Below are 26,819 nucleotides of genomic sequence, written 5' to 3'. Positions count from 1 at the left end.
CTAGTATTAGTCACGCATCTTTTCCTCTCTTGTTCTCACTCTCGGTGTCTGATGTGAGGCAAGCCCACGCTAGGGAAGCTGTCGTTAAAAAGGACGAAGTGCTCCTCAGCCATCACGATCAACTGTGCTAAAACGCAACAGCGAAGCCTCATCGTCCCTCACCTCATGGAGCACTTCTCTTTGGACACTTTATCTTTCCAGGCCTCAGCATGTCCGTGTCATTTCGTCTCATCTTTACTGTGTAGATTCCTTAATTTTAAATAACAGGGTCACCGCTGTCACATCTCGTTGGCAGTTGACGCTTTGCGATGACGGATCCTTGAAGCTTCGTGTTTATGACACTTGTTTGTTTCTTATTTGCACCTGCGCTCGATGCTGGGAGCAGAAAAGGAGACATGACATGCATCTTTGAGCAAATATAACTACCCTTTAAAGCAGTGTAAGGATACCAGCAGTGTGAGTTAAAAGAGGAGTTTCTAACAAACTGCCAGCAAGGGCAATTTTTACGCATGGATTAACAAAGGGGAAGAAATTGATACCGTTTGTCACGGCCCACACAGGAATCCTTTCATGATTTTCCGACTTCGATTCCTTGGAATGTCTATAGCCTGAAGATCTCTATTTGTCCCTTGGGTTTTAGCGCTCATTAAGTTGCAATACAGCCATTTTATGAGACACTACTCTCCTCAAAGATCAGATGACAGGTAGTTTCATTGCGGTCTCTTTAGCAATGTATAGCTGTACTTGGTAAGCCCAGGGGATGCAACTCTACACTCCTGCTAAGTGTGTTGCCAAACGCCCGCTCACGTTTTCCACTTTGATTATGAATGATGCATAGAAATACATTACAGCATTTATGGACTACCCCGATCAGCCATAACATTAAAACCATTCACATTAAATCCACCTAGGTTTTTAGGTTCCTCCTGTGCCACCAAAACAGCTCTGGCCTGTCAAGGCTCAGCAAGCCTTTTGACGATGTGCTGTGGTGTCTGGCACCGGGAAATTATTAGCAGATCCTTTAAGTGCTGCAAGTTAAAAGCAAAGTCTTAAACTGTCAAGAAAAAATTTATTTTGTTAATTCAATTGGATCAACAACATCAGCCAGACAAGTCATCTTGTCCTGGTTAAATTACTTATGCCAGTGCAGAGATTTTCTGAAGCCAAATGAGCTGGCGCACTCATCTAGAGCTCAGGCCCTGCCAGCGTGAGCACCCTTACAGCCACGCACACTCGCACGCACTCGCACGCACTCGCAGATCCATTTATTTGATCAGCAGCCGGATGGTCTGTGCCCGTCTCTCTGCGGGCGGCTCCATAAAGCGAGCTCTTTTCAGCAGCTCTTTCCTGCTGCGTCGCTTCCGATGCTTTGTGTTTTCGATTGAAATCAAGCGGATGATTTTTTTTCTTCTTAAACGATTAACATATCTACATTTTTCACTAGAACTGCTCAACCAGCTTGACAAGTGCAGTAGGCTTTTCTGTTTAATCTCATGTTTAAAGTATAATTTTATGCTTTTTCCTTTTTTTAATGAACGCTTCAGTAAAATTCTTTATAGCGCAGTGACAATACTGTAATGGTTGAGCGGTTGATTGACTAGAACCCGAGTACTCTTTCAGAATCTTTATAGTGACGGCTAAGGGAAGATTAGAATGCTTTATGATGTGCTTTATGGCATGAAGTGATGTCTGGGTTCAAAAGTCAGTTAGGAAAAAAAGGAAAATAGTTTGCACATTAAAAATCATTAGACCTTTGACATATTAAAAACTAACCTTCTATCACGCTTGTAATATTGTAATATCATAGATAGATTTACCTCTAAATCTGTTTGGGTGGTTCGGGATATGACGAGGAGCTTGCCACGGTCAGCAGCAACACGCATACACAACTTATTATAGGAAAGAAGCTAGCGCGGATAGGTGCACACAGCTGCGCTATGAATTTACGGCTGCATACACACACACACACACACACACACACACACACACACACACACAAACATACATGTTTATACATTATTTATGCATCAGTTATACATCATACCAATTGCTGTTGGTACACACACATAACACACGCTGTCTTGATTAAAAAGAGATAACTATTTATTGTGTTCGTCTCTACATAATTGTGATGTCCTTACCGGGGTCTTCCCGGTACTGTGATTGATTGCATCGATGTACGTCATCACCAGGGCATTTGGGTAAACCGAGTCCTGAGTGTTCTCGGGTTGTTATACACAGTTTTCCCGCCCTAAGCATGCACATTACTAATGAATTAGTGGAAAAAGCCAGGAAATTTTGTGTATAACCAGAGGGGTGTACATTTACATGTATATATTTAGGCATTGTCTGCATATTAATAATATATTTCGAATATTAAGGATGAGCTGATTTTGCAGACATGCTGTTTGACTGTGTTTTACTGTCTTTGAAATGTGTGTGGGTAAGGAGGGGACAGTGTAAATATTTGGGAATGGTATATTCCAGGAGGCGGAGCCTCTTACATATAAGGCTATCATCGGCTGATGCCGAGAGTGGGGTTGTTGGTTGGATTAGATGGGAGTGGAGTTGGGTTGTGTGGAAGTGAGAGAGTTGAGTGTAAATTTTTGTATATATTTTGTAAATGATTGTATTGTTTCTTTATTTATTTCCTTCATTTTTCCTCACTATTTGTACACTGTTTGGATCACTTGAGCACCTTTTTGCACAATAAACACCTTTCAGCACCAAAGTGCTATTGTGGTTGTGCCATCACTGGACTTTTTGCCATGATTGTGGGTAAAGGAAGAACCCCAAGTAGGGCTGTGACACAAGTGACAAGTGGTGTCAGAAGTAGAATGGCCAGCCGCAAGAAAAGGTCAGTGACCAAGCAACGTACAGGACTGAGGTCTCAAGTAAAGTCTGCCTTGCAGGAAGAAGAGGCAGCATGGGACACAGTTGAGGAGGAGGAAAACTTAGAGGTGAGTGAACCCGGAAGGAGGGCACCTGAAGCAGAAATGGTGGCGCTACTAAGAAGTTTCCTGGTGGCACAGCAGTCAAGAGAGGAGAGGCTGCTACAGGAACTCCGGGGTTTGAAGGAAGCCTTACAGAGTGCCCAAGTGGTCAGTCAGGAGGTGTCCCAGTTACGGACCCCCAGCTCAGCAAACACAGATAACTCTATGCTCGCCCTGCCGACGCCTGCTCTACGTCCACGACCAGCCACATCAGCAGAGGCATCTCCCAGTGACAGCCGTGGCTGGCGCAAAGACCCGAAAATGCCCCAGTATCAGGCTGGTGAGGACATTGAAAATTATCTTCTTCGATTTGAACGGATGGCCAGAATATGGCAGTGGCCAGAAGAAGAATGGGCATGTCGGCTGGTACCCCTGTTGACGGGACCAGCACTGGAGGCATATACGGCGATGGATGAGGAGAGTTTCAACGTATACCAGAAGCTGAAGGCAGCGCTGCTGGACAAGTTTGACATCTCACTCGAAACCTACCGTCAGCGGTTCCGGCAGTGCAGTGTACCACCTGGAGAGTCACCAACAGAGACCTACCACCGTCTAAAAGACCTCTACAGGAGGTGGATTCAGCCTGAAAGCTGCAGCAAAGAGGAGATCAGGGAGGTGATCATCCTAGAACAGATGCTATGCGTTCTCTCACCGGAGGTAAGGACATGGGTACGAGAACATGAACCTGCAGATGGGCTTACAGCAGCAAAGCTGGCACAGCAGTACACCAACGCCCGCAAGGAACTGTCAGCACGTCGCCAGGTAAACACCAGCACAGCAAGCAAAGATAGACTGGACACTGGAGGTAAGCTGGTGGGGTCTGGAATGAGTAAAGCAGAAAAAGACTTGTTAAAGAAGGATTTTGTATGTTTTTACTGCCAGAAGCCTGGCCATAAAGCCGCTGTATGCCCGGTGCTTAAGCCTACAGTAAGTTAGCAGGAGTATGCTATGTGCCTAGGGACTTGGACATGTCCTAGAGGACCAGATGGTGTGTAATGTCTTGGTAAACTGTTCCATGCTCTGATGGAAGAGGGTAGTGCTGTTTCACTTATCAAGAAATGTCATGTCTTGGACCACAATATTGATTATGCTGAATTAACCTTGATCCAGTGTGTGCATGGTGATGAAAATTTTTACCATGGTTGAGGTAACTGTAGCGGTCAGTATTGCCCTGTTTTTGCTAAAAGTTGGGGTGGTAGAGAAATTGCCAGCTGACATGGTTTTGGCGGGGGGCATGCCTATTTTAATAGAGTTGCTAAGAAATGTTGATGCTGATCCTAATTGTATCCATAAAGCAACTACAACTGAAAAGCTGTCATGTCCAGTGGTAACTAGAGATCAAGCCAAAGCGGGTTTGCAACCTTTATCGGAAATGTCTGACAGTTTATGTGAAAGGGGGAGTAAGGGGCCTATGAAGACGAGGCAGCAACGACGGCTAGCTAAATACCTGGGGACACCGATAAAAACAGATGATGTACTGTAAGTGGACTAAAATGTGTGAATTGGGATGTACCTGACAATATAAGTGAACTTCAAGCAGCAGATACTAACGTCGGTGAGACCTTTTACCTTGAGAATAACATATTGTATGTCAAAGATAATGTTCATTGTAAATGTGGTACCCTCCAGATGCTGCTCTCTTGTGTTACATCTTGCATAAACCATTCCATGGTCAGGACACCTAGCTCATCAGAAGACTTACATTAGGGTCAGTTCACGGTTCTTTTGGCCATCAATGTACACTGATTTTAAGACATATTGCACCACATGCCTAGTCTGCCAGAAAACTAGTGCTGTTCGTCAGTCTGACCGAGCTCCTCTCCATCTCTTACCTGTGCTCTCAACTTCGTTCCGCCACATGGCTATGGACATTGTCGGTCCATTAGAGAAGAGCAGCTACGGCTACTAATATATACTAGTAGTTTGTGACTATGCAACCATTTTTTTAAGCGTTCCCTCTGAGGTCTATCACCACCCCTAAAGTCATTAGCGCACTGGTGCAGCTATTCTCCATGGTAGGCATCCCAGATTAAATTATACCGGACCAAGGCACCAATTTCACATCACGCCTGATGAAGCAGCTCCACCAGCAGCTGGGGATCAGTGCCATCAAAACCAACCCATATCAACCAAAGACAGATGGCTTGGTGGAAAGATTTAATCAGACCCTAAAAAGAATGCTACAAAAGTTTGTTGCAGACTCCGGAAAAGACTGGGATAAGTGGCTACCCTTTGTCCTGTTTGCCTACCGAGAGGTACCCAGGCTTCTCACCATTTGAGTTGCTGTATGGGTGGCCTGTGCAAGGGCCTTTAGACCTGCTCCAGAAATGTGGAGAGACCAATATTTGAAACCCAGGAGAAGGAGATCGTAAGTTACGTTGATCAGTTAGGAAAATAGCACAAGACTTACCATGTAAACCTGCTAAAGGAGTGGAAGGAAGGAGGCAGTCCTTGCACTAAAGTGTTCCTGATTCGCCAGGTACAGGAAGTAGAAGACCTGGAGAGTGAAATCTTACCTGTAAGGCCAGAAGGGAGAGTGGATCTTAGCCAGCTACAAACAATGCAAGTTAATGAACTGGACCAGCTGTTTGGGGATCTTCCGGCACTGTTCACCCAGAAACCAGGCAAAACCCAAGCACTGAAGCATACAATTCACCTCAAAAATCCAACACCCATCAGACAGCGACCATACAGCGTGCCTGAGAGGTTGGTGAAGGCCCTGAAGGAGGAGATTTTGACTATGCAGAGGTTGGGTGTAATTGAGCCATCGATAAGTGAGTGGAGCAGCCCAATGGTTATTGTGTCCAAGAAAGATGGGAGCCTACGTGTCTGCCTGGACTTTAGAAAACTGAATGCAGTCTTAAAGTTCAATGCCTACTGTACCCCATGCCGGGAATCGATGACCTGTTGGACGGGATAGGGAGGGCTAAATACATAACCACCTTAGACCTCTGTAAGGAATATTGGCAGGTTCCCTTGCAGGAAGACTCAAGGCAATACACTCAAGTTCCAGACCACCATGGGTCTATACCAGTTTACCGTAATGCCCTTCGGCTACAGGTCCTACGGGGCAAAGAAGACTACTGTGCAGCAGACCTTGATGATGTGGTCATCTACAGTACTACTTGGGCTGAGCATCTTACCCACCTGAGACGTGTATAAGTGTAAATTGCAGAAGCCAGACTCAAATGTGAATGAGCCAAACAGGAAACTTGTTATTTAGGCTACCTCTTGGGGTCTGGACAAATACGGCCCCAAATCGACAAGATAGAGGCGATCAAAAACAGCCCAAAAGCCATTGCAAAGAAACATGTGAGGTCATTTTTGAGTACGGTACAGTACGGTGGACGGAAGACTGCAAAAAGGCCTTCTCTTCACTAAAGGGCTATCTGTGCTCATCGCCTGTACTGCGAAGTCCGGACTTTGAAAAGCCGTTCATTTTACAGGTAGAAGCCCTAGGAGTAGGGATTGGAGCTGTACTTGCTCAAGGTGAAGAAGGGGAAGAGAGACCCATATTATACCTGAGCAGGAAGCTGTTACCCAGAGAGGTAAAGTATTCTACCATGACTCTAGTTTAGTGATCGCATTGCCACTGCTGCAGGGGCATGGTATCATGGGTGCCTCTGCACGCTGACCCCAGCATCCTAACAAACTGGAATGTATACAAAAAGGAAAAATATGTATTCAGGGTGTTTAAGTCAAATCAAATATAAAGTTAGAAAGTGTGCCAAAGCCACGATCGGTCTGCCCGATTTATGTCTGAAACGCTGACCTCTCAGGAACTCCTTTAATAAACCAAGCATGTGCAAATGTCAATGTTTCACACCTTCATACACAAGAAAGTTAATTACAAGTCCTTGTTTGACTTGAACGCCCAAACAGTATGTAACAAGTAGTGGTACTTATTATAATGTAAGGTTCAAAATTTACAAGGCGGCATGGTGGTGTAGTGGTTAACACTGTTGCCTTGCACCTCCAGGGTCCGGGCTTGATTCCCGTTCATGGAGTTTGCATATTCTCCTGGTGGGTTTCCTCCGGGTACTCCGGTTTCCTCTCACAGTCCAAAGACCTAATTGGCTAATTGGTGTTCCCAAATTTCCCATAGAGTGTGAATCAGTGTTTAAGTGTGTGTCTGTGTGTGTGCCTTGCAATGGATTGGCACCCTGTCCAGATTGTACCCCACCTCGTGCCCTAGGGATCTCCTGGGATAGGCTCCAGGCCCCCTGTGACCCTGAATATAGTATAAAGCGGTATAGACGATAAGTAAGTAAGTGAGAAAATTTACTATATCAGTGATGGAGTGAGTTTGAGGACAAACTATCTTATTGGCGGCTAGTTCCAAACCACCAAAGAAAACACTGTATTTTTTTTTTTTTTTTTTTTTTTTAGTAAAAAACGATAATTAAATAAATTCATTAATTAATTAATAGCACATAATTTTCCATGGTCTCCTGTTAGATTCGTTCTCTGACTCGCTCCTTAAGGTATTCTTACCAGTGTCTCTGAACGATTGACCCATCCCGTCCATTGCGTCATGGCTTTATTAAGTGTTACTGCTTAGTTTCAGCTTTGGCTTTCTTCTAAATTTGCACATGCCCTCTAGTTAACTCTAGTCCCAACCACACAACAGCTACCACCAACTTCCTTACCTTACTTCCTAAACTGCTACTCATGCAGCACTAGTCATACTTATCTAATTATAGATGCCAATGATTGGTTGGTGTTATGTGCTATGATTGACAGGGCAGAGCACCCAGAGGGCACGGCCAATTTCGCGATCCCTGGCTCTCAGCCATCCATGGCTGTGGCATTGTCAGGATTTATACTTGTGATCTTGCAAATGATACAGCATTTATCCCCCCCATCCTTTGGGAAGCTTCCAAAAAGGAACCTTTCAAATGATTTCCACTGCCACTGCGAGACTCAAAGCTTGTTTGCATGTGTTTCTATTACGTTTGACAGACCTAATATAAGTCCATATTCATTTAACTCAATCACAGTGATTATCCAGGGTAAACTGGGCCATTGTCCAGACACTCGGCATTTTTAATGCTGATAAAGCTCTTCAGAGAAAAGAGCTCACTAGGTTTCACTGATTGATAGCCCTGTTTTGTCTAGTTGATAGACAAGGCTGACTTAATCTGTCTAGATCCAGCAGGCAACGCTCCTCTTGGCTGTGTCAGTCCTCCAATGGGTCATTAATCAGTCCATCATTCTTCTAGCTCAGGACAGCTGCAGAACTTCATTTCGTGCTGTGTACAGGAATAGTCGATATTGAAATAACGTTATTTTTCAGGTAAAGGTGGAGTTTAATTCCAGGAACGGATTTTTTATTTTTTTTATCAAAACGAGTCATTAAGACAGTATGTGCAGATACACAGCTTGAACGAACAAACCTAACCTATTTAAACCTAATGTTTTTCCCCTCAAAAATGTTTAGAGAAAATTCATGTATTTTTGCTTTTTTCATTTAAACATATTTAGCATAATTTTATTGAAGAAAAAAAATCACTCTCTTAGCAGTTGTAATGTTATAAATAGATATAATGATAGAAAAATGTTACAGCGGGTCATATGATGGTCATACTCTGTCATTTCTTTTTTCCGTGTATGAAATCCATCTTTGTCTGAGGATTCTTTGTGTTTGGAGGGGAAAAAAAAGCCTTCAGAGATTTCATCTGCTCTAGCTCACTGCTGCCGCTTGGTGGCCAGCGATACAGTGTGCACCGTGAACTCAGTTCTGCTTCAGGCTTTGTTTTAATGCACAGTGGAGAAGAAAAAATAGGTTTATAACAAAGCAGGGCAGTGTCATGTTGAGATATCACCAAATCTGAAAGTAGGCGTTTATTCGTACAGTGTGCGCCTTGGTGGTAATCACAGCAGGGACCCAGACGAATATTTTGCGTACATGTTAAATTATGAAACAGGGCTAAAAATGTACAGAAAGAGTGTCGAGGTGGAATCAAAAAGGTAGAGGTGAAATAAAGAGCAGTACTGTTCATGGCAAAGAGAAGGGTGTATAAGCTGTAAAGATAAGGATGGGTTATTTGGTTTCATGTGCATGTGTGGGTGTGTGCTCATACTGTACATGTGTTCGTGTGTGTAGGCTGTCTGGCCAAGACCTGCATCACAAAAGTGCTATTGTGTCATGGGCACTCTTTTTAAAGACTATAATTATTATGATTTCTATGCACTCTGACACTGGTATTATGATAGCACAGTGTTTTAAAATGTACAGTAGCAATGCCCAGGGTTGTAGGTTTGAATCTCCAGCCTGTGTGGGTTTAGTGGGTTAGTGGGTTTCCTTTGAGTACTCAGGTTTCCCCCTACCGTCCAAAGACATGCATTGTAGGCTGATGGGCATTTCAGATCTCTCTCTAGTGTACGAGCGAGTGTGTATGTGCTAGTACAGTGTGGATTCCAAGAAGGTTGAGGTTCCTGAGGCAATGTGAATTCCTTTTACTGCTGGGTCCCCAATCAGAAATGTAGGGAAATTAAAAAGAAAAAAAAAAGTCTCCTCCTACAGTATGTAAAACCTAATGAGATGCTCTCTGATAAACACGAACATCATTACACCCCAGCATTTTTTATATCTGATCGGTCATAGGTTTCGGATGAATCTTTTTATAACATCAGCTCTGACAGGAGTGAGGCTGAAATTCAAATCACAGGTTTATATAAACGCATTTGTTCTAATATGTTACTGTTGCCATGGTAACCGCTCACTTAGAGGGACTTGCATGGTGAATTCTTGACATAATCATTGACTAATAATGAACAGATTTGCAGTGTAAATGTAATTACTTATTTAACAACATCAAAGCACAAGTATGCGTTTTTGTAACAATTGTAGCACTTTGTCACAGTGTGTATGAATTAGGTTTAGTCTTTACCCTAAGACATGACATCGTGAATATGATTATCGATGGTAGTATGTTTTGTATATGTACATGAACATAATCGTTATTTTAAATTAAAGGTAAAACTTTTAAAATAAATCTATATAGGGGTCAGGATTGTACAGTATAGAGTGATGTATCCTTTTTCTTTTTTCTTTTTTTTTTTAGCACAACCAGGGCAATATGATGAACTCAATTTTATTTAATTTTAACCAACTAAACAAACATGACTGAGCAAAAAATTTACAAAATGGGTCACACAGGCAAAGAAGAAGCATGGATACTCATCTTTTCCTGGTTGTTTTGCACATTTTGAGCGCTGTACATTTTTCATTCCCATAATTTATACATTATAATATTAATTATAACTTTCATTCTATCTGACTTTTTTTTTTTTATCATCATTGAAATATGCAGTGTTTTCGGCACATCTGTTTTTCCGTTTGGGTTTTAAGGGTTAAATCCATTATATAATCTCCGTTCAGGATCAGCTTTTAAATACAGTATAAATGTATGACGTGCTATATTGTAGATACAGTATATAGTAGTGTATATGTTGAATTGGTTATTATAATATTATATTATTATAAGTTATTATCACCTTTGTTGCATCTTTTTCTTTTCTCATCTGTCTTCACAGGCAGGCCTACACGTAGGCTTATTTAGTTATTTATTTGTTTTTTAATTAAATTTTATTTTATGTTATTTTATTTTTTAATCGATCTCCGCACTATTAAATTGGGATGCTGTGTCGCTCAGTGTGTTGCATGAGTCAGTTTCTCAATTTCTCCAGTAGAGGGACACAAAGAACGCACAAGACGGACTGTCTTTGTCTACACATCGAGGGCCTGCTTCTCCCCTAAAAAAAATCTTTAAACCCGTCATGTTTTTTTTTTAATACCTAGGGATTCAGTATCGATCTTTTACAGTGCACATGCATTACTGTTGGCATCTAGACGACAAGTTTCTGAGTCAGTGACAAAGCGATATACGGTACAAGAGATCAATAGTACAGTACAATACAAGAGATCTTCCTTCAAAGTGGGGACCATCATGGCAGTGTTATGATGACATCATCCGTCTCTGTGGATTATGCTGGAAGAACGAGGAATCTCTGCAAGATACGGAGTATAAATATGCGCTTAAACTTTGTGAACTCATGCCTTTTTACAGTGTTACTGGCTGTGAGGAGGATCAAGGATTTGATGTGCACTTAATATTTGAAGAGTCGTTTCTCATTCTGACCCACTTCCTGTGTATAAATAAAGAATCCTGTCGAGTCACCTGTATTGAGCACGCACTACTCGACTGATAAAAAAAAAAAGTAAACAGACTTTAGAAACCTGAACTTGACCTGGTTTTTAATGCTAAAGGCAGCCTGTGATACAGATGAGATTTTTATGGGTTTAAGTATAGCACAATAGCGTTATATGTATCAGGTTAGTGTTTCAAATATGTGTATCTGTACCCGGATTTAAAGTGGGTGTGGCTTAGACTAGAAGGGTTATTAAAAAAAAAAAATTAATCCTAAAAAAAAAAAAAACAAGATCCAGCATGATAAGCATGCCGTTTGAGTTCTTATCTTCTGATCTCACTTAAATCCATAACAAGTCTCAACTAGACATGTTTTTTTGTACATGCATTTAATATTTTCCAAGATATAAACAAAAAGTCAAAGCCTCATTTAAAACAAAGACTGTCACACATGCATGGTTTTTATTCAAGGCTTGCACCTTTCATCCATAGCATTAACACCATTTAACATTAACACTTTACTATTGACTATTCATTGCATACCAGTGAACTGGTGATGTAATCATGGGCACCCAAGGTTTCTGTTTTGGCCGATCTCACAGAAAAGCCAAGGCAACACAAATCGCCAAAAAATGTCAATGCCAGTCCTGATAGAAAGGCACCAGAACATCCAGTGCACCATAGCCTTCGGTGCACTAGCTCGGCAGGTAAAGAGTCCAAGGCTGCCCACCATGGACTCCAAACTTTCCAGATCCCCATCTGATTAAGCACCCATTGGATGTGCTTTACAAACAAGTGCAATGCGTGGAGGCCCCATCCCACAACCCAAAAGGATCTGTTTTGTCAAATGTCAAACACCACAGGTATCAAGTTCTGCTGTTTTTTTCCTAAATGTTTTATTGTCTCTTGCCCTGTATTAGTTGTATATCACTACCATCATATACAACAACACTCATCCATAGGGTCTGATTAATCTGGCTGGCTTGGTGTTCCAACACCTATAATTATTTAAACTTGTTAGAGGGCTAGATAAGGGATTTTAAAAAGTATTTCCCGTCATATTTTAGTACTTAGTTACAAATCAATCAAAGAATACTTTCATGGAGTCTTTCCCAGGAAACTCAGCGCAGATGGCAGGGTACAGCCTGGATGGGGTGCAAACCCGTTGCAGGGCACAAGCACACACACACACACACACACACACACACACACACACACACACACACACAAACACACACAGACACGTACACACTACAAGCAGTTTGGAAACAGCGCAGGTCCTCGGCCTGGAGGAGGAATTCTGGAGTACCTAGTGGAAACCCGAACAAGGGTAGAGCATGCAAACTCCACACACACCCACAGAAAAGGCCAGATTCTAACCCTAAACCCTGGAGGTGCAAGGTGACGGTGCTAACCAATAAGCTACCTAGTCAGTTTCACTCACCTTCTGTACACTTTATCCTGTATTCAATACAGGATTAATCTGCATATCTTTGGGAGGAAACCAACCAAGCACAGGGAGAACATGCAAACTCCATGCACACAGAGACAGGACTCAAGCCTGGCCGGGAATCGAACCCGGACCCTGGAGTTTTTTTTTTTACCTGGAGTCTTAGTAAAAAAAAAAAATATATATATATATATATATATATATATATATTGTGTAATAATATAAGTTAGATGCAGTTTTAAAGTAGAGCTAATAAACAAAACCTATAATGAGACCTATATTGCTTTTATCTTAGGCTACGTTCACATTACCAGTCTGAAGTGACTTCATTTAATTTTTTTATCTAATGTGAATTGAATGAAGTTGATTTTAATGTCAGCATAGCCTTACTGACGTTAAATAGCAGTCTTCAATGTTAAATGTAAATAGTACATCTACTGTAACTTCTAATTCATTTAATAAGTAGGTTTGGTTTGCCTCTACAATAATCCTAATTTCCATCTAGAGTATAACTGATGATCATGTAAATATACTAACGAGTAAGATAATGTGAAAACGAATCACCTGATTACTTTTAATATGGCTAAATAAGGACAGATTTTTGGTCGTAAACAGGATGAGCTGAATATAAATGCGTGTGCATCCATCTGATATGCATGTGTGGAAGAGAGAAAGAGAGAGAGAGTGTGTGTGTGTGTGTGTGTGAGAGAGAGAGAGAGAGAGACACTGTGTGAGACCACCCCGCCACCGTGCATTTGCCATTTTGGATATGCCCCAGCTTTGTCCTCGCAGTGAGATGAACAGAATGCCGAAGACAGATGTAGGAGAACTGCACACTGTGAGGAAGGGGATGGGGTGAAAGCTTGTCTCCATATGGATAACACCGAGGGAAAGCGGGATAGCTCCTTATCTGTGCCTACCTCAGTGTTCACAAAGATTTAAAAGTAAAGGAACTTCCCTGATGTTAGGGTTAGTGTTTGTTGTCTAGCAGTTCATTTTTATAGAATTTATACAGGTGCAGACGGCGTCTGTGTAAGTACATACAACCTTGAAAAGCTGTGGTGTGGAGGTTACTATAGTGTTTGGACAAATACATCTATCTAAATTAAAAAGTTGCAGCCTTAAACACTGCTGTGTAACGTGAGGCATTATAATAAGCCATGAATACAGTGCTGAACCACAGTAGCACTGAAACCTATGGTACATTGCTGTTTTACTGTACTACAAATATTATGGTTAAGAAAAAAATTCCTTAGTATCTTAATGCGAACTATATGCAATATATATTTTTTTCTTGAAAGAAGGTTTAGAGGGGATTTTCTTATAATAAGTAATATTGGCCACCATGGTATACACTGACAAGCCATAATGTTAAAACACAGAATATGGCCACTCTTGTGTACTGTAGATTTCTCTTGTGGCCCTTCTGGGCAAGACTTCTGTGATGACTGGCACCAGGACATTAGAAGAAGATCCTTAGGGTGCTGTGGGTTGCAGGGTGGTTCCTTCATGGATCAGACTTGCCAATTTAGAGGCCGGATGAACAGCCTTGAAGTCTTTACCTGCCAGACACCATACATGGCAGGCTATAATGCACTGGGTGTTCTGGTGCCTTTCTATCATATGCATCATTAACTTTGTATCAGCAATTTGTTTTACAGTTACTTTTTTGTTGGATCAGACTGGGTGGCCAGGCCTTTGGTCTCTACAGGCATAAATGAGCCTTGGGTGCCCTTGATGCTGTCACCAACTTACTGGTATATAATTGACAATCAATGTTATACGTACAATTCACCTGGTGGTGGTGTTAGTGTTGTTGCTGTTCGGTGTATATTTGTCATGCAAAACATTACTGTAGTGTAAATGAAAGATGACCAACATACTGTAGCATATCAGTAAGGTGTTGGCCAACACAAGCTGGCATCTTCGGTTCACCTTGGTGTAGATTCCATAAAAGGATGAATGCCAATATTACAGAAGACAGTGTATTTCCTCAGGTTGGGGATTTGATGAGGAAATATTTGATGGAGCCACGGTGTGTAGTGGGTAGCACTGTCGCCTTGCACCTCCAGAGTCCAGGTTAGATTTTCTTTGCCTTGGGTTCTTTGTGCATGGAGTTTACATGTTCTCCTGTCCTCAAGGTACTCTGGTTAATATGGCCCAAATTGATCGTAGTGCATGAATGCGTCTGAATGTTGACTGGAGGTCCTAGCACAGTTGTGAAAATGGGAATAAAAGGGTCACCATTGGCCACCACGTTCCCTAGTTGGACTAAAGAGGTTCCTGGATGGATGGATTGATGGTGGTGGTTGTAGAAAGCAATGTCTTTGACATCACCACAAAATCTGGTTAAGATCTGGTGACTGTGAAGGACAAAACATTTTTTTTTTATCATTTTTATTATCTTCATAAGATTCATTAAGCACTCGTGTGCTGTAGATAGAGAAGGAGTCATCCTGGAAGAGACTTCTTGTGTTAGAATAGAAATATTTCATCCTAGGACGAAGAATGTTGTATTGGTTTCCGGTTACTCTTCCCTCTAACAGGACAAGTGGACGCAAACCATACCAGCAAGGCTGAATCATAGCTCCACTCTTAGCTTTGAGTGTGAAATCAACTCTGAAATTCCCTTAAGATCACCTGACCCTCTTAGGCTTCATCATTACTGCCATTCTAATCTGTTCTTAAATCTTCTTTTAGCCGACGGATGACTGAGGCTTAAGGTTTGATTTTAAACCGAACAGTGCTGATGCTCCCAGGGCAAAATAATATAGACATTGATTGCTTTTAGCTGTTTGATGTTTTTGATCTGTTTTACCTATTTAGCACTTGATTTTTCTGAGTGTTTTTTTTTATATAGGTTTGATTTTTCCAGGAATTGATTTTGATATCTTTTTTAGAAGGCTTCTATTTATAACATAAGTAAATGGAGAAGGAGGCCACAGTTTACTGTAAGATATACTGATTGTAGGGACAGAAATGGCTCTGTGGTTAAGGCAACTAGATCCTTCTAGTTGGGGTATCAGTCGCATTTAGGTGCATTTGGCTTTTCCTGCTTAGAGTTGCTACAGTACTGCCCACCGAAGCGCCATAGTTAGGAAAGCACCATTTACCTCATAAGGTCAACAGTGAATAATAGTACTATGGCCTCCTTGCATAATCTTTAGTATGACAGTAATTGATCTCTAGCATTTATTGATGAGGTATAGAAATAAAGAATCATGATGGCATGTTTACAATAGGTATTTTTTTATTTTTTTGCCCTACAATCATCTTTTAAATGTACGTAAAAACACATTAAACTGTTAAAAAAGGTATGTTTTAAGATACTAGATGTACTTAAGATACTAGGGTACTAGATGTGCCCGCGTCTTTGTTCGCGTAGTATTCAATTGCCCAGTCAAAATGTGTTTTAAAAAAATCTACAATGCTATCTGTTGAATTTTGAAATGATCTAAAGAATTTTCACTGTTACAGTGAAGTGCGCGAAATGAAAGTGTGACATTGCATTCATTAAGTACATTTTAATTGCACACTCATAAGCACATAGTAAAAAAAGTCTGTTTTCTGTTAAATTTTGAGATGAACTAATAATTTTTTTTAAGGTTGATTATTTTTGTTTTATGATATAAGGGCATTTTCCCTTTAAATTTCAGTACCATATCTTCGCGTGGCCCGATTCGTGCATTCGTCCAAATAAACCAAAAATAATTTTTGAGCAAATATCCATATCAATGTATAGACACGACAAATTTACAGTGTTATTATACAATACAGCGGGGCAAAAAAGCATTTAGTCAGCCACCAATTGTGCAAGTTCTCCCACTTAATACCTCTATGAGAGACAAAATAAGAAGAAAAAAAAACTCACAGACCTGTAACTTCTTTAAGAGGCTCCTCCACTCGTTACCTGTATTAATGGCATCACTTATCAGTATAAAAGACACCTGTCCACAACCTTAAACAATCACAGTCCTGTCAAAGAACACCAGAAACTAAATTGTAAACCTGCACCAGGCTGGGAAGACAGTATCTGCAATAGATAAGCAGCTTGGTGTGAAGAAATCAACTGTGGGAGCAATTATTAAAAAATGAAAGACATACAAGACCACAGAGAATCTCCCTTGATCGGGGGCTCCAGGCAAGATCTTACCCTAGTGAATGACCTGCAGAGAGCTGCAGAGAGAGTAATAAAGCCTACCATCAGTAACACACTGCGCCGCCAGGGACTCAAATCCTGGAGTGCCAGACGTGTCTCCCTGCTTAAGCTAGTACATGTCCAGGCCCGTCTGAAGTTTGCCAGAGAGCATTTGGATGATCCAGAAGAGGATTGGGAGAATGTCATATGGTCAGATGAAACCAAAATAGAACGTTTTGGTAAAAACTCAACTTGTCGTGTTTGGAGGAGAAAGAATGCTGAGTTGCATCCAAAGAACACCATACCTACTGTACTGTGAAGCATGGGGGTGGAAACATCATGCTTTGGGGCTATTTTTCTGCAAAGAGATCAAGATGACTGATCCGTGTAAAAGAAAGAATGAATGGGGCCATGTATCGTGAGATTTTAAGGGAAAACCTTCCATCAGCAAGGACATTGAAGATGAAACGTGGCTGGGTGTTTCAGCTTGACGATGACCCCAAACACACCGCCTGGGCAATGAAGGAGTCTCTTCGCATTTCAAGGTCCTGGAGTGGCCTAGCCAGTCTCCAGATAACAAAACCATGGAAAATCTTTGGAGTGAGTTAAAAGTCCATGTTGCCCAGCGACAGCCCCAAAACATCACTGCTCTAGAGGAGATCTGCATGGAGGAATGGGCCGAAATACCAGCAACAGTGTGTGAAAATCTCGTGAAGACTTACAGAAAACATTTGACCTCTTCCATTGCCAACAAAGAGTATATAACAAAGTATTAAGATGATTTTTTTATTGACCAAATACTTATTTTCCACCATAATTTGTAAATAAATTCTTTAAAAATCCTACAGTGTGATTTTCTGGATTTTTTTCGTATTTTGTCTGTCATAGTTGAGGTATACCTACAGTATGATGAAAATTACAGGCCTCTCTCATCTTTTTTAAGTGGGAGAACTTACACAATTGGTGGCTGACTAAATACTTTTTTGCCCCACTGTATGTATAGGTAATTTACATATCCATATACAGTACATCAGGGGTTTGTAGCTTGCATACCTGCACAATATTTATAATGGCAAAAAAGAGGTAAATCAGATAATACATATAAAAATTAGGGCTTAATAACTGTGCAGACCAGTATTATGGTTTTATATAAATTGATATATTTGAAAGATAGATTTAGGCACAGGAGAGGTATAAAGAGAGACGTGCATAAAGTTTTCTGATACAAAGTCCATAGCTTAACCCGAAATTTAAACAGAAATCAGACCTTTAATTTAATTCAAACCATATATATATTTTTTTTATTATAATAATAATTTCTTTTACACATTTATGCCAAGGGTGTCAATAGTGATTAACCTTATAACTATAAGTCACTTTATGTCTAATAAAGACCACATTACGAAGTTTTATGTTGCTTAACTATTAAATCTAAAATGAAAGATATACCTTAATAATTAAAAGTAATAGACACTCCATTTAGTAAAGCTGTGCAATTTAATCGATTTTTCAGTTAATAAATCTTCTGTTGGGTGAATTTACGATTCAGAATCGATTCATAGTTTTAAAATTATTTATTTAAATTTAGAGACATAAAATGGTCTTAAAAATATACCACAGATTTTGGCTAAAAATTGACAAAGCGTTCAACTTTCGCAAGCACCCATTTTGCGAAAGTATCGCCTCTTCTTCTTTTGAATTTATGGACGGATGGAACAATACTGCCACCTACTGGACTGGAGTGTGGAGTATATAATTGGCAGGAAAAGAGCTTTTTGAGGCATGACATTTAAATGATTGACAAAAGTTGCACAGCATTTTGTCATTTTAGTAATACTTTTAGTAATTTTAATACTTTGAAACCTGTAAAAAATACAGCCACATAAAAAAAATACTAATTCATCAATACACATGAATGCTGTTCACAATGCATCACAATGCCCAAACATCGAATCCACAGTCTGTCTTTGATTGATAGCTGTAGCATGTACTGTATATACTTCGACCAAATGTTTTTGTTACAGTTCTACATCACAGCTATAAGATGGTCTTTCCCAAACTGTTGTCACAAAATGAGAGCATTTTTGTCTAGAATGGCTTTGTGTGTTCTAGCGATAGAATTTCCTTTAAGTGGAACTATTATTCCTTTTCCACCAAGGCAGTTCCGGAGCCCGATTTCGAACCAGAAGCACCGGCCATCAGACAGAAAAAAATCTTTTTTTATAGTGGACATGAACTAGCACCTGATTGATTTTGTTGGAAAATTAGATGCCCAAACCATGAATACACTATGTGCCAAGCCTGGGTGGAGGATCTCACATGGACAAACCTTTGGGGAGAACGCCGACTGCACCCCAGACCTCCTCGTCTGACCTCAGCGCCTGACCTGACTAATGCTCTTCTGGCCTAATGAGCACAAATCCCCACAGACATCCTCAAGCCTTGCCAGAAAAATTGAGATAAATATTAGATTATTTTCCAACCGGAAATTGAGTCTAAATCTGGAATGGGAAGTTTAATACGATGGTTAGTCAGGTGTCCACAGACTTTTGGCCCTAAAGTGTAGTTAGCTGATCTCAGTAGTTTATTTTTATTTTTATTTTATTTTACTTCAGCTACAATATTATCTATATGCTTCACGTGATGAGTTTATTGCCAAACGAAATGCCTTGTAGAACCATATAACACTGCAGACACAAGTTCTTTCCCTTTTATGGTCATTGTGGTGAAGTTTTCGAGAATCATTTCCTACTGAAAGAATGAAATTAAAAGGGTGGTTTTGCATCTCATAGTTTTGTAATTAAGCATCAGTTACATCATGATTTCCATGCCTAGACATGCGATTCAGTTCATTATCATAAGCTTTATAATCATGTAAGGGGCTTTTTCTCGATCGGGACTATTCATTTGCTCTTTATGTCTTTCTGTGCATTCTGTACGAGGGACAAAGCAGTCAGATATATGCGTCATTACCCTCAAAACACCCATCTGTTCCTGTCCCGCTCTCGCCGCTGAAGCTCCCCTTCCAAAAAAAAAGGGAGGATGAAAGGAAGATGGCATCCACCTAGCAACAGTTCAGCTTTGGACACGGCAGGCAGTCTGGGACAGGGTGTGAAAAAAATGGATTGGCTCTGCACCGCACTCTTTCGTTTCCGCTCTCCTTTATTCCACCATGTGTTGTGATTCGCGTGGTGCGCTCTGGAGCAACGGCGACCAATGGCAGTGCGGCGATCCTTCCCTCAGCCCGCCCCGTGTCGCGTCATTAACATTCACAGACTGCAGTTCTCCATCATGGGCTCAGGTGCCGTGTGGAGAAAAGCGCAGACATGTGAATGCAGTTGACGTAATACGCACATTGGCACACAATGCCTCTCGATTCGATAGGATATCATGCATTTTTTTTTTTTTTAATCTATAAGGATTGCATTAACGTGAGGCATCGGACAGAATCCTCTGGCATTGCATGATCGTTCCCACATAAAGCAATTTGCTCAGAGCTCGTGCGTGTATGTGTGTTCATCCCCCCACCTGTGTTCCTGTGTGTGCTCTAATCTACACAGAAGCCCCCCGTCCACCCAGTCCCCTCCCCACACTTATGCACTTCCAGCTGGTGGTGAAGGATATAAGCACAAGACTGCCTCTCGCTGTCCCAGCTGCTTCCCTCCCTCTCTTTCTCTTCCTACCTCTCTCTCTTTCTCTCTCAGCCTCATTCCATCCTTCACTTTCTCTCTCTGCTACCCAACGTGAGGATGGGATCAGGTACGGCCAGGAAGAAATCTACCAACCGGAGGACGGCATGTCCATAAAAATGCTCTCACATCCACACACATATAGCCGTGAATCAGCCCAGTTGTGGACAGCGAAGAGAAAAAAGCTTCATTCTTGCCTCTGACAGCGAGAGACACATCTCTCTGTCACGCAGGGCTCGTCTTCCTACCGCAAGATCTTCGTTCCGCTTTTAGGGCATTCTTTGATTTATTTCATCGTGAGGATATCCCTCTGAGGCATGGCGCACGCCGCGTCCCAGCTGAAGAAGAAAGCGGATTTGGAGCTCACCGCCGCCGAGGAGGAGAAGGACAAGAAGAGGAGAACCAGGAAGAGGTCTCGGGAAGGCAAGAAAAAGGTACGGCCAGGGCAAGACGGCACACAGCCAGGAGGGGAGGGGATGGACATTTCATTGTGCTCTTATGGTAGTTTCAGGCAGGAGCTCACACATGGACGCTCAAACAGGCAGTAAATTCCTTTTGTGTGAGGGTTTTTTCTTTTTCTTTTTGGGAACATTACCTGTGAGACTGCAGTGAAGGATGCTGCAGCTTGGACTTATTTATAGGAGCAGCATGTGCTTTATCAAGAACGAGCACAATAGTGGATCCTTCCGAGTATCTATTCTCTCTTTTAGATTTTTCAAGCGCAGACAAAATACCTCTCAGGTTAATAAGATTTCCCAACAAGGTCTCCTTTAGGGATATTTGAAGAATCGTTTTTGTTTTGTGCGTCCCTTATTAGTGGTTTCTTATTGCAAAATTTGCCGTTTACTGATATCCTTCATGCATGCTTTATGGCTGGTGTGATAAGCTGTGAGTGAATGCCCTGGACTCCCAGGAGACACAGGCGCTCCCTGGGGCATTGTGAAAGACTGGCTCCCCAAACACACACACACACACACACATACACACGCACATAGAGCATCCCCAGTCCTGACCCTCTTTAAACCCCTCACCCTTCTCCTATATACGAGCAACAGCACCATGCGTGTGCTTCTTTTGTCAAAAAACGATCTGCGCTACTCGGCTCTTCTTCTAGCAGCATCTTGAAGAACCTACATGGATACTTGGTCCGTGTTTTTTTTGTTTGTTTGATTTTTTTTTTGTTTCGTGTGCCGCCACATAGGAGAAGAGTTTTATTTATTCATGCAGCCTGAAAGCTCGGCATGTAGAAAAGCTGGACCGTGTAGAAAATCCTCAGCAGCATCTCTCCAGAACCCCGCAACCTCCACATCGCTTATATTAAGCATGCCATACCTACTAATGCAGCACGTATCCTGTATGACCAGCTAGAGTATATGACTCGCTTGTACTGTAATGATGTATATCTGGCATCCTCAGAGATCTGATATCATTCTGTAAATAGAAAGAACAGATCCGTGTATTTCTATTTAATATACTTAAATATAAAATGAGCTGTTCCTGACGCTTGCCCATGTTAGCGTTCATTTAAATAGACAAAAGGTTAAGTCCTCACAGGGACATTGCGTTCAGTCACCAGCGGCCGCCGCTCCATTGCCCGTCATTCACATCAAGCCAAAGTCACCTATGTCATAGAGATTTGTGTGTGTGTATGCGTGTGTTTTACGTGCATCGAAAATGTCTTGACCTTTAACATAAAACTGCTGCATCAGCTTTGCTTTAAACAGGTGTGATAACAGTTGAAGCTCCCGCATCAAGGTCAAACCAGTTTCTCCATCACACCTCCATCCTTCCTACGTAAGAAGAAAACATATATTCTGTCATGTATGTGAGAGGGAGTTATATAATGAACTAACTCGGGTTTACGGAAGAAAGAGAAGTGATCGAGGAACCGGGATGATGGAGGAAAGTGTATCTTGGACGGGAGTGGTTAAGATCTTTGGAATGAGATAGGAGTGTGATTGGGGCGGTTTAGTAAGAGAAAGCTTATTGGAGCTTAAAGGTGTGGTCAGGATTGCTTACATTCTTGTTACGTAACTGTACTTGTTACAATATTTCTAGAATCTGGTTGAGAGGGAAAAAAACATATTATATATATATACATACACACATATGTGCTGGTGTGCAGTGGCGTGGCCATGGGATTATGGGACGCACGTAGCGTGAGGTGAGTTGAAGGTGAGGATATGCAGACGCCTTTGCATCCACCACAGCAGGGATACAGCTGTTGCTTGTGTCTGTGTGTGTGTGTGTGTGTGTGTATGTGTGTGGTGACTGTCCCTCACAAGGGTAAGAAATCTATACTCCAGTCTGCTATTCCTGGCACTTGGCAGCGCTTCCTTCAGTTTCTTGTGTAAATGAAAACAAACAGGCTCAGAGCAGTCTACTGATGTGTGTGTGTGTGTGTGTGTGTGTATTGTATATCATACATATACAGTAGTATTGTATTACCTAATATTCAGTCATTTAATGAGAGCTGGGACTCATTTTCAGTGGCCAATAATTTTGTCTTTTTGGCGTTCATGTTTTTTTTATGCTTTGGTTGTTTGCTTCAAAATTGGATCAACTTTTTTGGATCGTATCCTGTCTCGCTTCAGTCAAGAGCGTCGACCAGATGGCGAGATGCGAATAAAAAAAAATTTGGAGAAAAAAAGAAAAATTTAGCAAGTTCAATCCCAGCATCAGAGCCACACAAGGGTGATCTTTAATTCGCAGCTGCTCAACTTTAAACTGGTTTGATTTTGCCTTAGTCAAGGGAAGAGACAGACAGAGAGAGAGAGACAAAAAGAAAACAAAAAGGAAGTAAGAGAAGGAAAGAAAGAAAGAAAGAAAGAAAGAAAGAAGGAAAGAAAGAAAGAATAGAGGTAGAGAGAAAAAATAGGTGGAAAGATAAGACAGGTAATATTGAAAGAAAGAAAAAAGTAGAAGGTAAGAGGGTGTGAAAAAGAGAGCATATATATATACGCTCTACTCTCCTTCTTACTCCTCCCCTTCTTTTTTTCTCCTTTCTTTTTCTTCCTCTTTACATTCACTTGAATCTTTTCCCTTCAATTAGGCAAAAATCTAAAATTGAACAGCTGCATATTGTTATTTTTAATCGTGCAACAAAAAGAGGCAGAAAAGTACTGTAGAATAAGATATGAGGAAAAGAGAAATTAAAAAAAGTGAGAAAAACAGAAGAGCGAACAGAAAGGTACAGAAGAGGAGAAGAGAAAGACTGGCAGATAAAAAAAATTGACAGGGAAGGAGAGAGAGGGAGAGTGCAAGGGGGAGTGAAAGAGATAACGAGAAAGCTGGGAAGAGAGAGGGAGAGAGAGAGAGAACGAATTGGAGAAAGAAAAAAGGAGGTCGCTGGAGAGTGGAAGCAAGAGATAGAGTAGAAATATGGGAATAAAGAAATGGGAGACAGCGAGAGAGAGATATGGACAGCAAGAAAGAGAGAGAGAGAAGGGGGGATGGGAATGAAGGGGTTGATGGTGGGAAATTGAACTCCTGCTGTTAATTAATTTTTGCTGCATTTCACCTACATCCCCCTCTCCCTCCATCACGCCACCCCTCCTCCTGCTTCTCTTCCCGCTCTCTCTCCCCGCCTCCCTCCTCCCTCCCTCACTCTCTCCATCATCTCTTCATCCTTCTCGCACGTGGCCAGATTGGAGTACACCATTGTCTCCTGCCACACGTCTCCCCCTTGCAGGCCTTAAATCTTCACACCAGCAGCTTCACCCCCAACCGTCAGCCAACAAACACACCAGACAACTACATTAATCCACGGTCACTTAGCTTCAATTTTTTCAGCTCTACACCACCAGCACCACGATTGTCCCTCAGGCCATTTCTACTCTTTCTCCTCCTCCTCCATGACTCCTCCCTCTCTCCTTCTCTCCCTCTTTCCCTCCAATCTGGGACCTACTATTCTCATTCATTCCCAAACGAAATCCATTAATCTTATTCTCTGCAGCCTGGAATCCTCTTTATCCCGTACCAGGAGGGGCGTCTTATTACCATAATATTGCTTTTATGGCAGTACTCGTTACCCTATCTGAATAAATATTTTATGCAATTCATGCATTTTTATGTATATAATTGATAGACCAAGCTGATTTTTTTACAAATAATTCATTCTATTGGATAAAATTCCCTTAAATTTAAGGTCTGCTTTATGACGTAGATGCAATTGTGTGAATTCGCCATTAGTTGTATTTTGGTCAATACAAGTCAGAACACTAGGAAGTCTTAGACAGTATATCCATAATCAGTAAATTAATTTACAATTACATTTCCTTTTTTTTTTATGTTGTAAGAGTATCGATAATAGCCATTATCTTCTTCAAACTATGCCTTTGTTAACTAGATAATAAAATGTAAATATTTACATATTTTCTATGTAAAAACTGGCATGTATTTATGTCTCTTTAAATTTATGAAGAAAACAACATATGAATCAAGAATTACGTAATATGTATTTATACTACAGTTAGTCAAAAAATTAACAAATATGTTTACACGCGAGTTCTTAAAATAAGTTTACAACAAACCAAATATGATATTATTATGTTTATTTCTAGTCAAATATTACTACAATTGTAAGCGAAACTTTGGTAGAGAATTTTGCTGCTTTCAAGAGATACATTTCTACTCACTGTCAATACTTAGGGCACGAGGCGGGGTACACCCTGGACAGGGTGCCAATCCATCGCAGGGCACACACACATACACACAATCACACGCTCATTAACACACTACAGGCAATTTGGGAATGCCAATTTACCTAACCTACATGTCTTTGGACTGTGGAAGGAAACTGGAGTTCCTGGAGGAAACCCACCAATCACGGGGAGAACATGCAAACTTCAGACGGGAATAGATACATTTCTAAAACTTGCAAAATTACTTCCATTAAAAGACAAACTTTTCGCTGAAACCTTTAGTAAAATTTGATCTAAAGTAAGCTTAGTGAACTTAAGTATTTTTAAGTGTACATAAATGTAACTATATTCAAGATATTTTTACTTGCCAAGATATTGTTTGCAGTGTGTAATGTAAATCATTTTCACATATCAGCCCCGTTATACACTACTTTCGTTGTATGTGAAAGTCCAGTATGCTGAAATATGCCTTGTAGGCTTCACACATTTTAACACATCCTGTCACAGAGTACTTTTTCGCTCTTGTCTTGATAAATTGGCCTTATACATAGCAGCAGAATGCGTCTGGAGAATGCTTGCAGCTACTGTACTTGATGCCATCTCTGATAAATGTAGACAGGTCTATGTGTTCACTTAGGCAGCTAGAAGGAAACTGAAGTGGTGAGTGGTACAGAGCACCTGTATATACTGTATATTACTAAGGAAAGTTTTAGAAAATTCTCATATGTTCTTTAGCATTCTAGAAAGTTCCTGCAATTTTTTTTTTTAAGTCTGTATTAGCTACTCAGCAATTAATCTCCCTGGAATTTTATGGAAAATTGTTATACTAGAAAATTTCATTACCCAGGACACAAAAGCAAAGTTTGAAGAGAAAAAAATGTTTATTCTCCATTTACTTGGGAGAAAAAGCAATTGGGAACTACGGTAACATTTCTGCACAGGAACAAGAAAAAGTAAAAAATTGTGTTAGTGTTATTGCTTTTTCTTCTTTTAAGCTTATATGCGGTTGGTGCATCACCACCAACTGCTGGACTGTAGTGAGGCAAAGAAGTCTGTCTGGGAAAGAAAAATAATAAAAATTAAATGCTGTGTAACTTGTGTTGTTGATCATTCAAAGCGATATCTGTATGTATGAGACATGACATTTAAATGATTAACAACACAAGTTGCACAGCATTTCAATGCATACTGTACTTATTACTTAAAGAAGTTTTTATTACTTAAATCAAAACAAATCAGACTGTAAATCTTATAGCTATTGAATCCAATCGAATAAAAACGCAATGCTCAGAAATCTAGTTAAAGCAAATCAACAGTCTACCTACAGTATGGGTCATATTTCAAATTACAGTAGGAGAAAACAAAAACACCTGGACTGTAAGGCTTAAAACACAGTCCACATTAGTGTAGTTACATGTTCAAAGCATTTAATCAGAATATAACTTTTTTGATTTTTGCAAAGCGGTTCTGCCCACTGTGAAGCGTTTAATCTGCCGCAAATATAACAGGTAAAAAAAGTTGTTGTTTTTTTTTTCTCAAGGTTTGAATGTAGATTAGGCTTTTAATCCCAAAACAAATCCATCCTTCTGTATTATGATTGGTAAAAGAGTACAGTCTCATCTTGATTCGATGCTTTACAGTGCCGATTCCTCTGTCAGAAATCCAATAAGTGAAAATAAACACAGTTGAGAGAGAGCTGTTCTCATGAGTGGGAATGGAAGCAAAATTTCCTTCCTGGAAACTTGTCATCTAA

At 40.8% G+C, this 26,819-nt stretch overlaps 1 protein-coding gene across 19 annotated transcripts in view; it reads left to right on the top strand.

Annotated features, from left to right (window-relative positions):
- ank3b (ankyrin 3b) overlaps positions 1 to 26,819 on the top strand; it is a 179,088-nt gene that overhangs the window by 50,469 nt on the left and 101,800 nt on the right. For 4 of the 19 annotated variants that reach the window (XM_053511290.1, XM_053511284.1, XM_053511302.1 and 1 more), the window contains exon 1: positions 20,741 to 20,857. The exons of the other annotated variants lie outside the window; for them this stretch is intronic. In XM_053511290.1, coding sequence (XP_053367265.1) covers positions 20,741 to 20,857 — 117 coding nt within the window. Of the gene's footprint in view, positions 1 to 20,740; positions 20,858 to 26,819 lie in introns of those variants that run through there. 19 annotated transcript variants of the gene reach the window in all.

The sequence above is a fragment of the Clarias gariepinus genome, chromosome 14 (assembly GCF_024256425.1).
Source record: "Clarias gariepinus isolate MV-2021 ecotype Netherlands chromosome 14, CGAR_prim_01v2, whole genome shotgun sequence".
Lineage (NCBI taxonomy): Eukaryota > Metazoa > Chordata > Actinopteri > Siluriformes > Clariidae > Clarias > Clarias gariepinus.
This window is presented reverse-complemented; position numbering and strand designations above follow the sequence as displayed.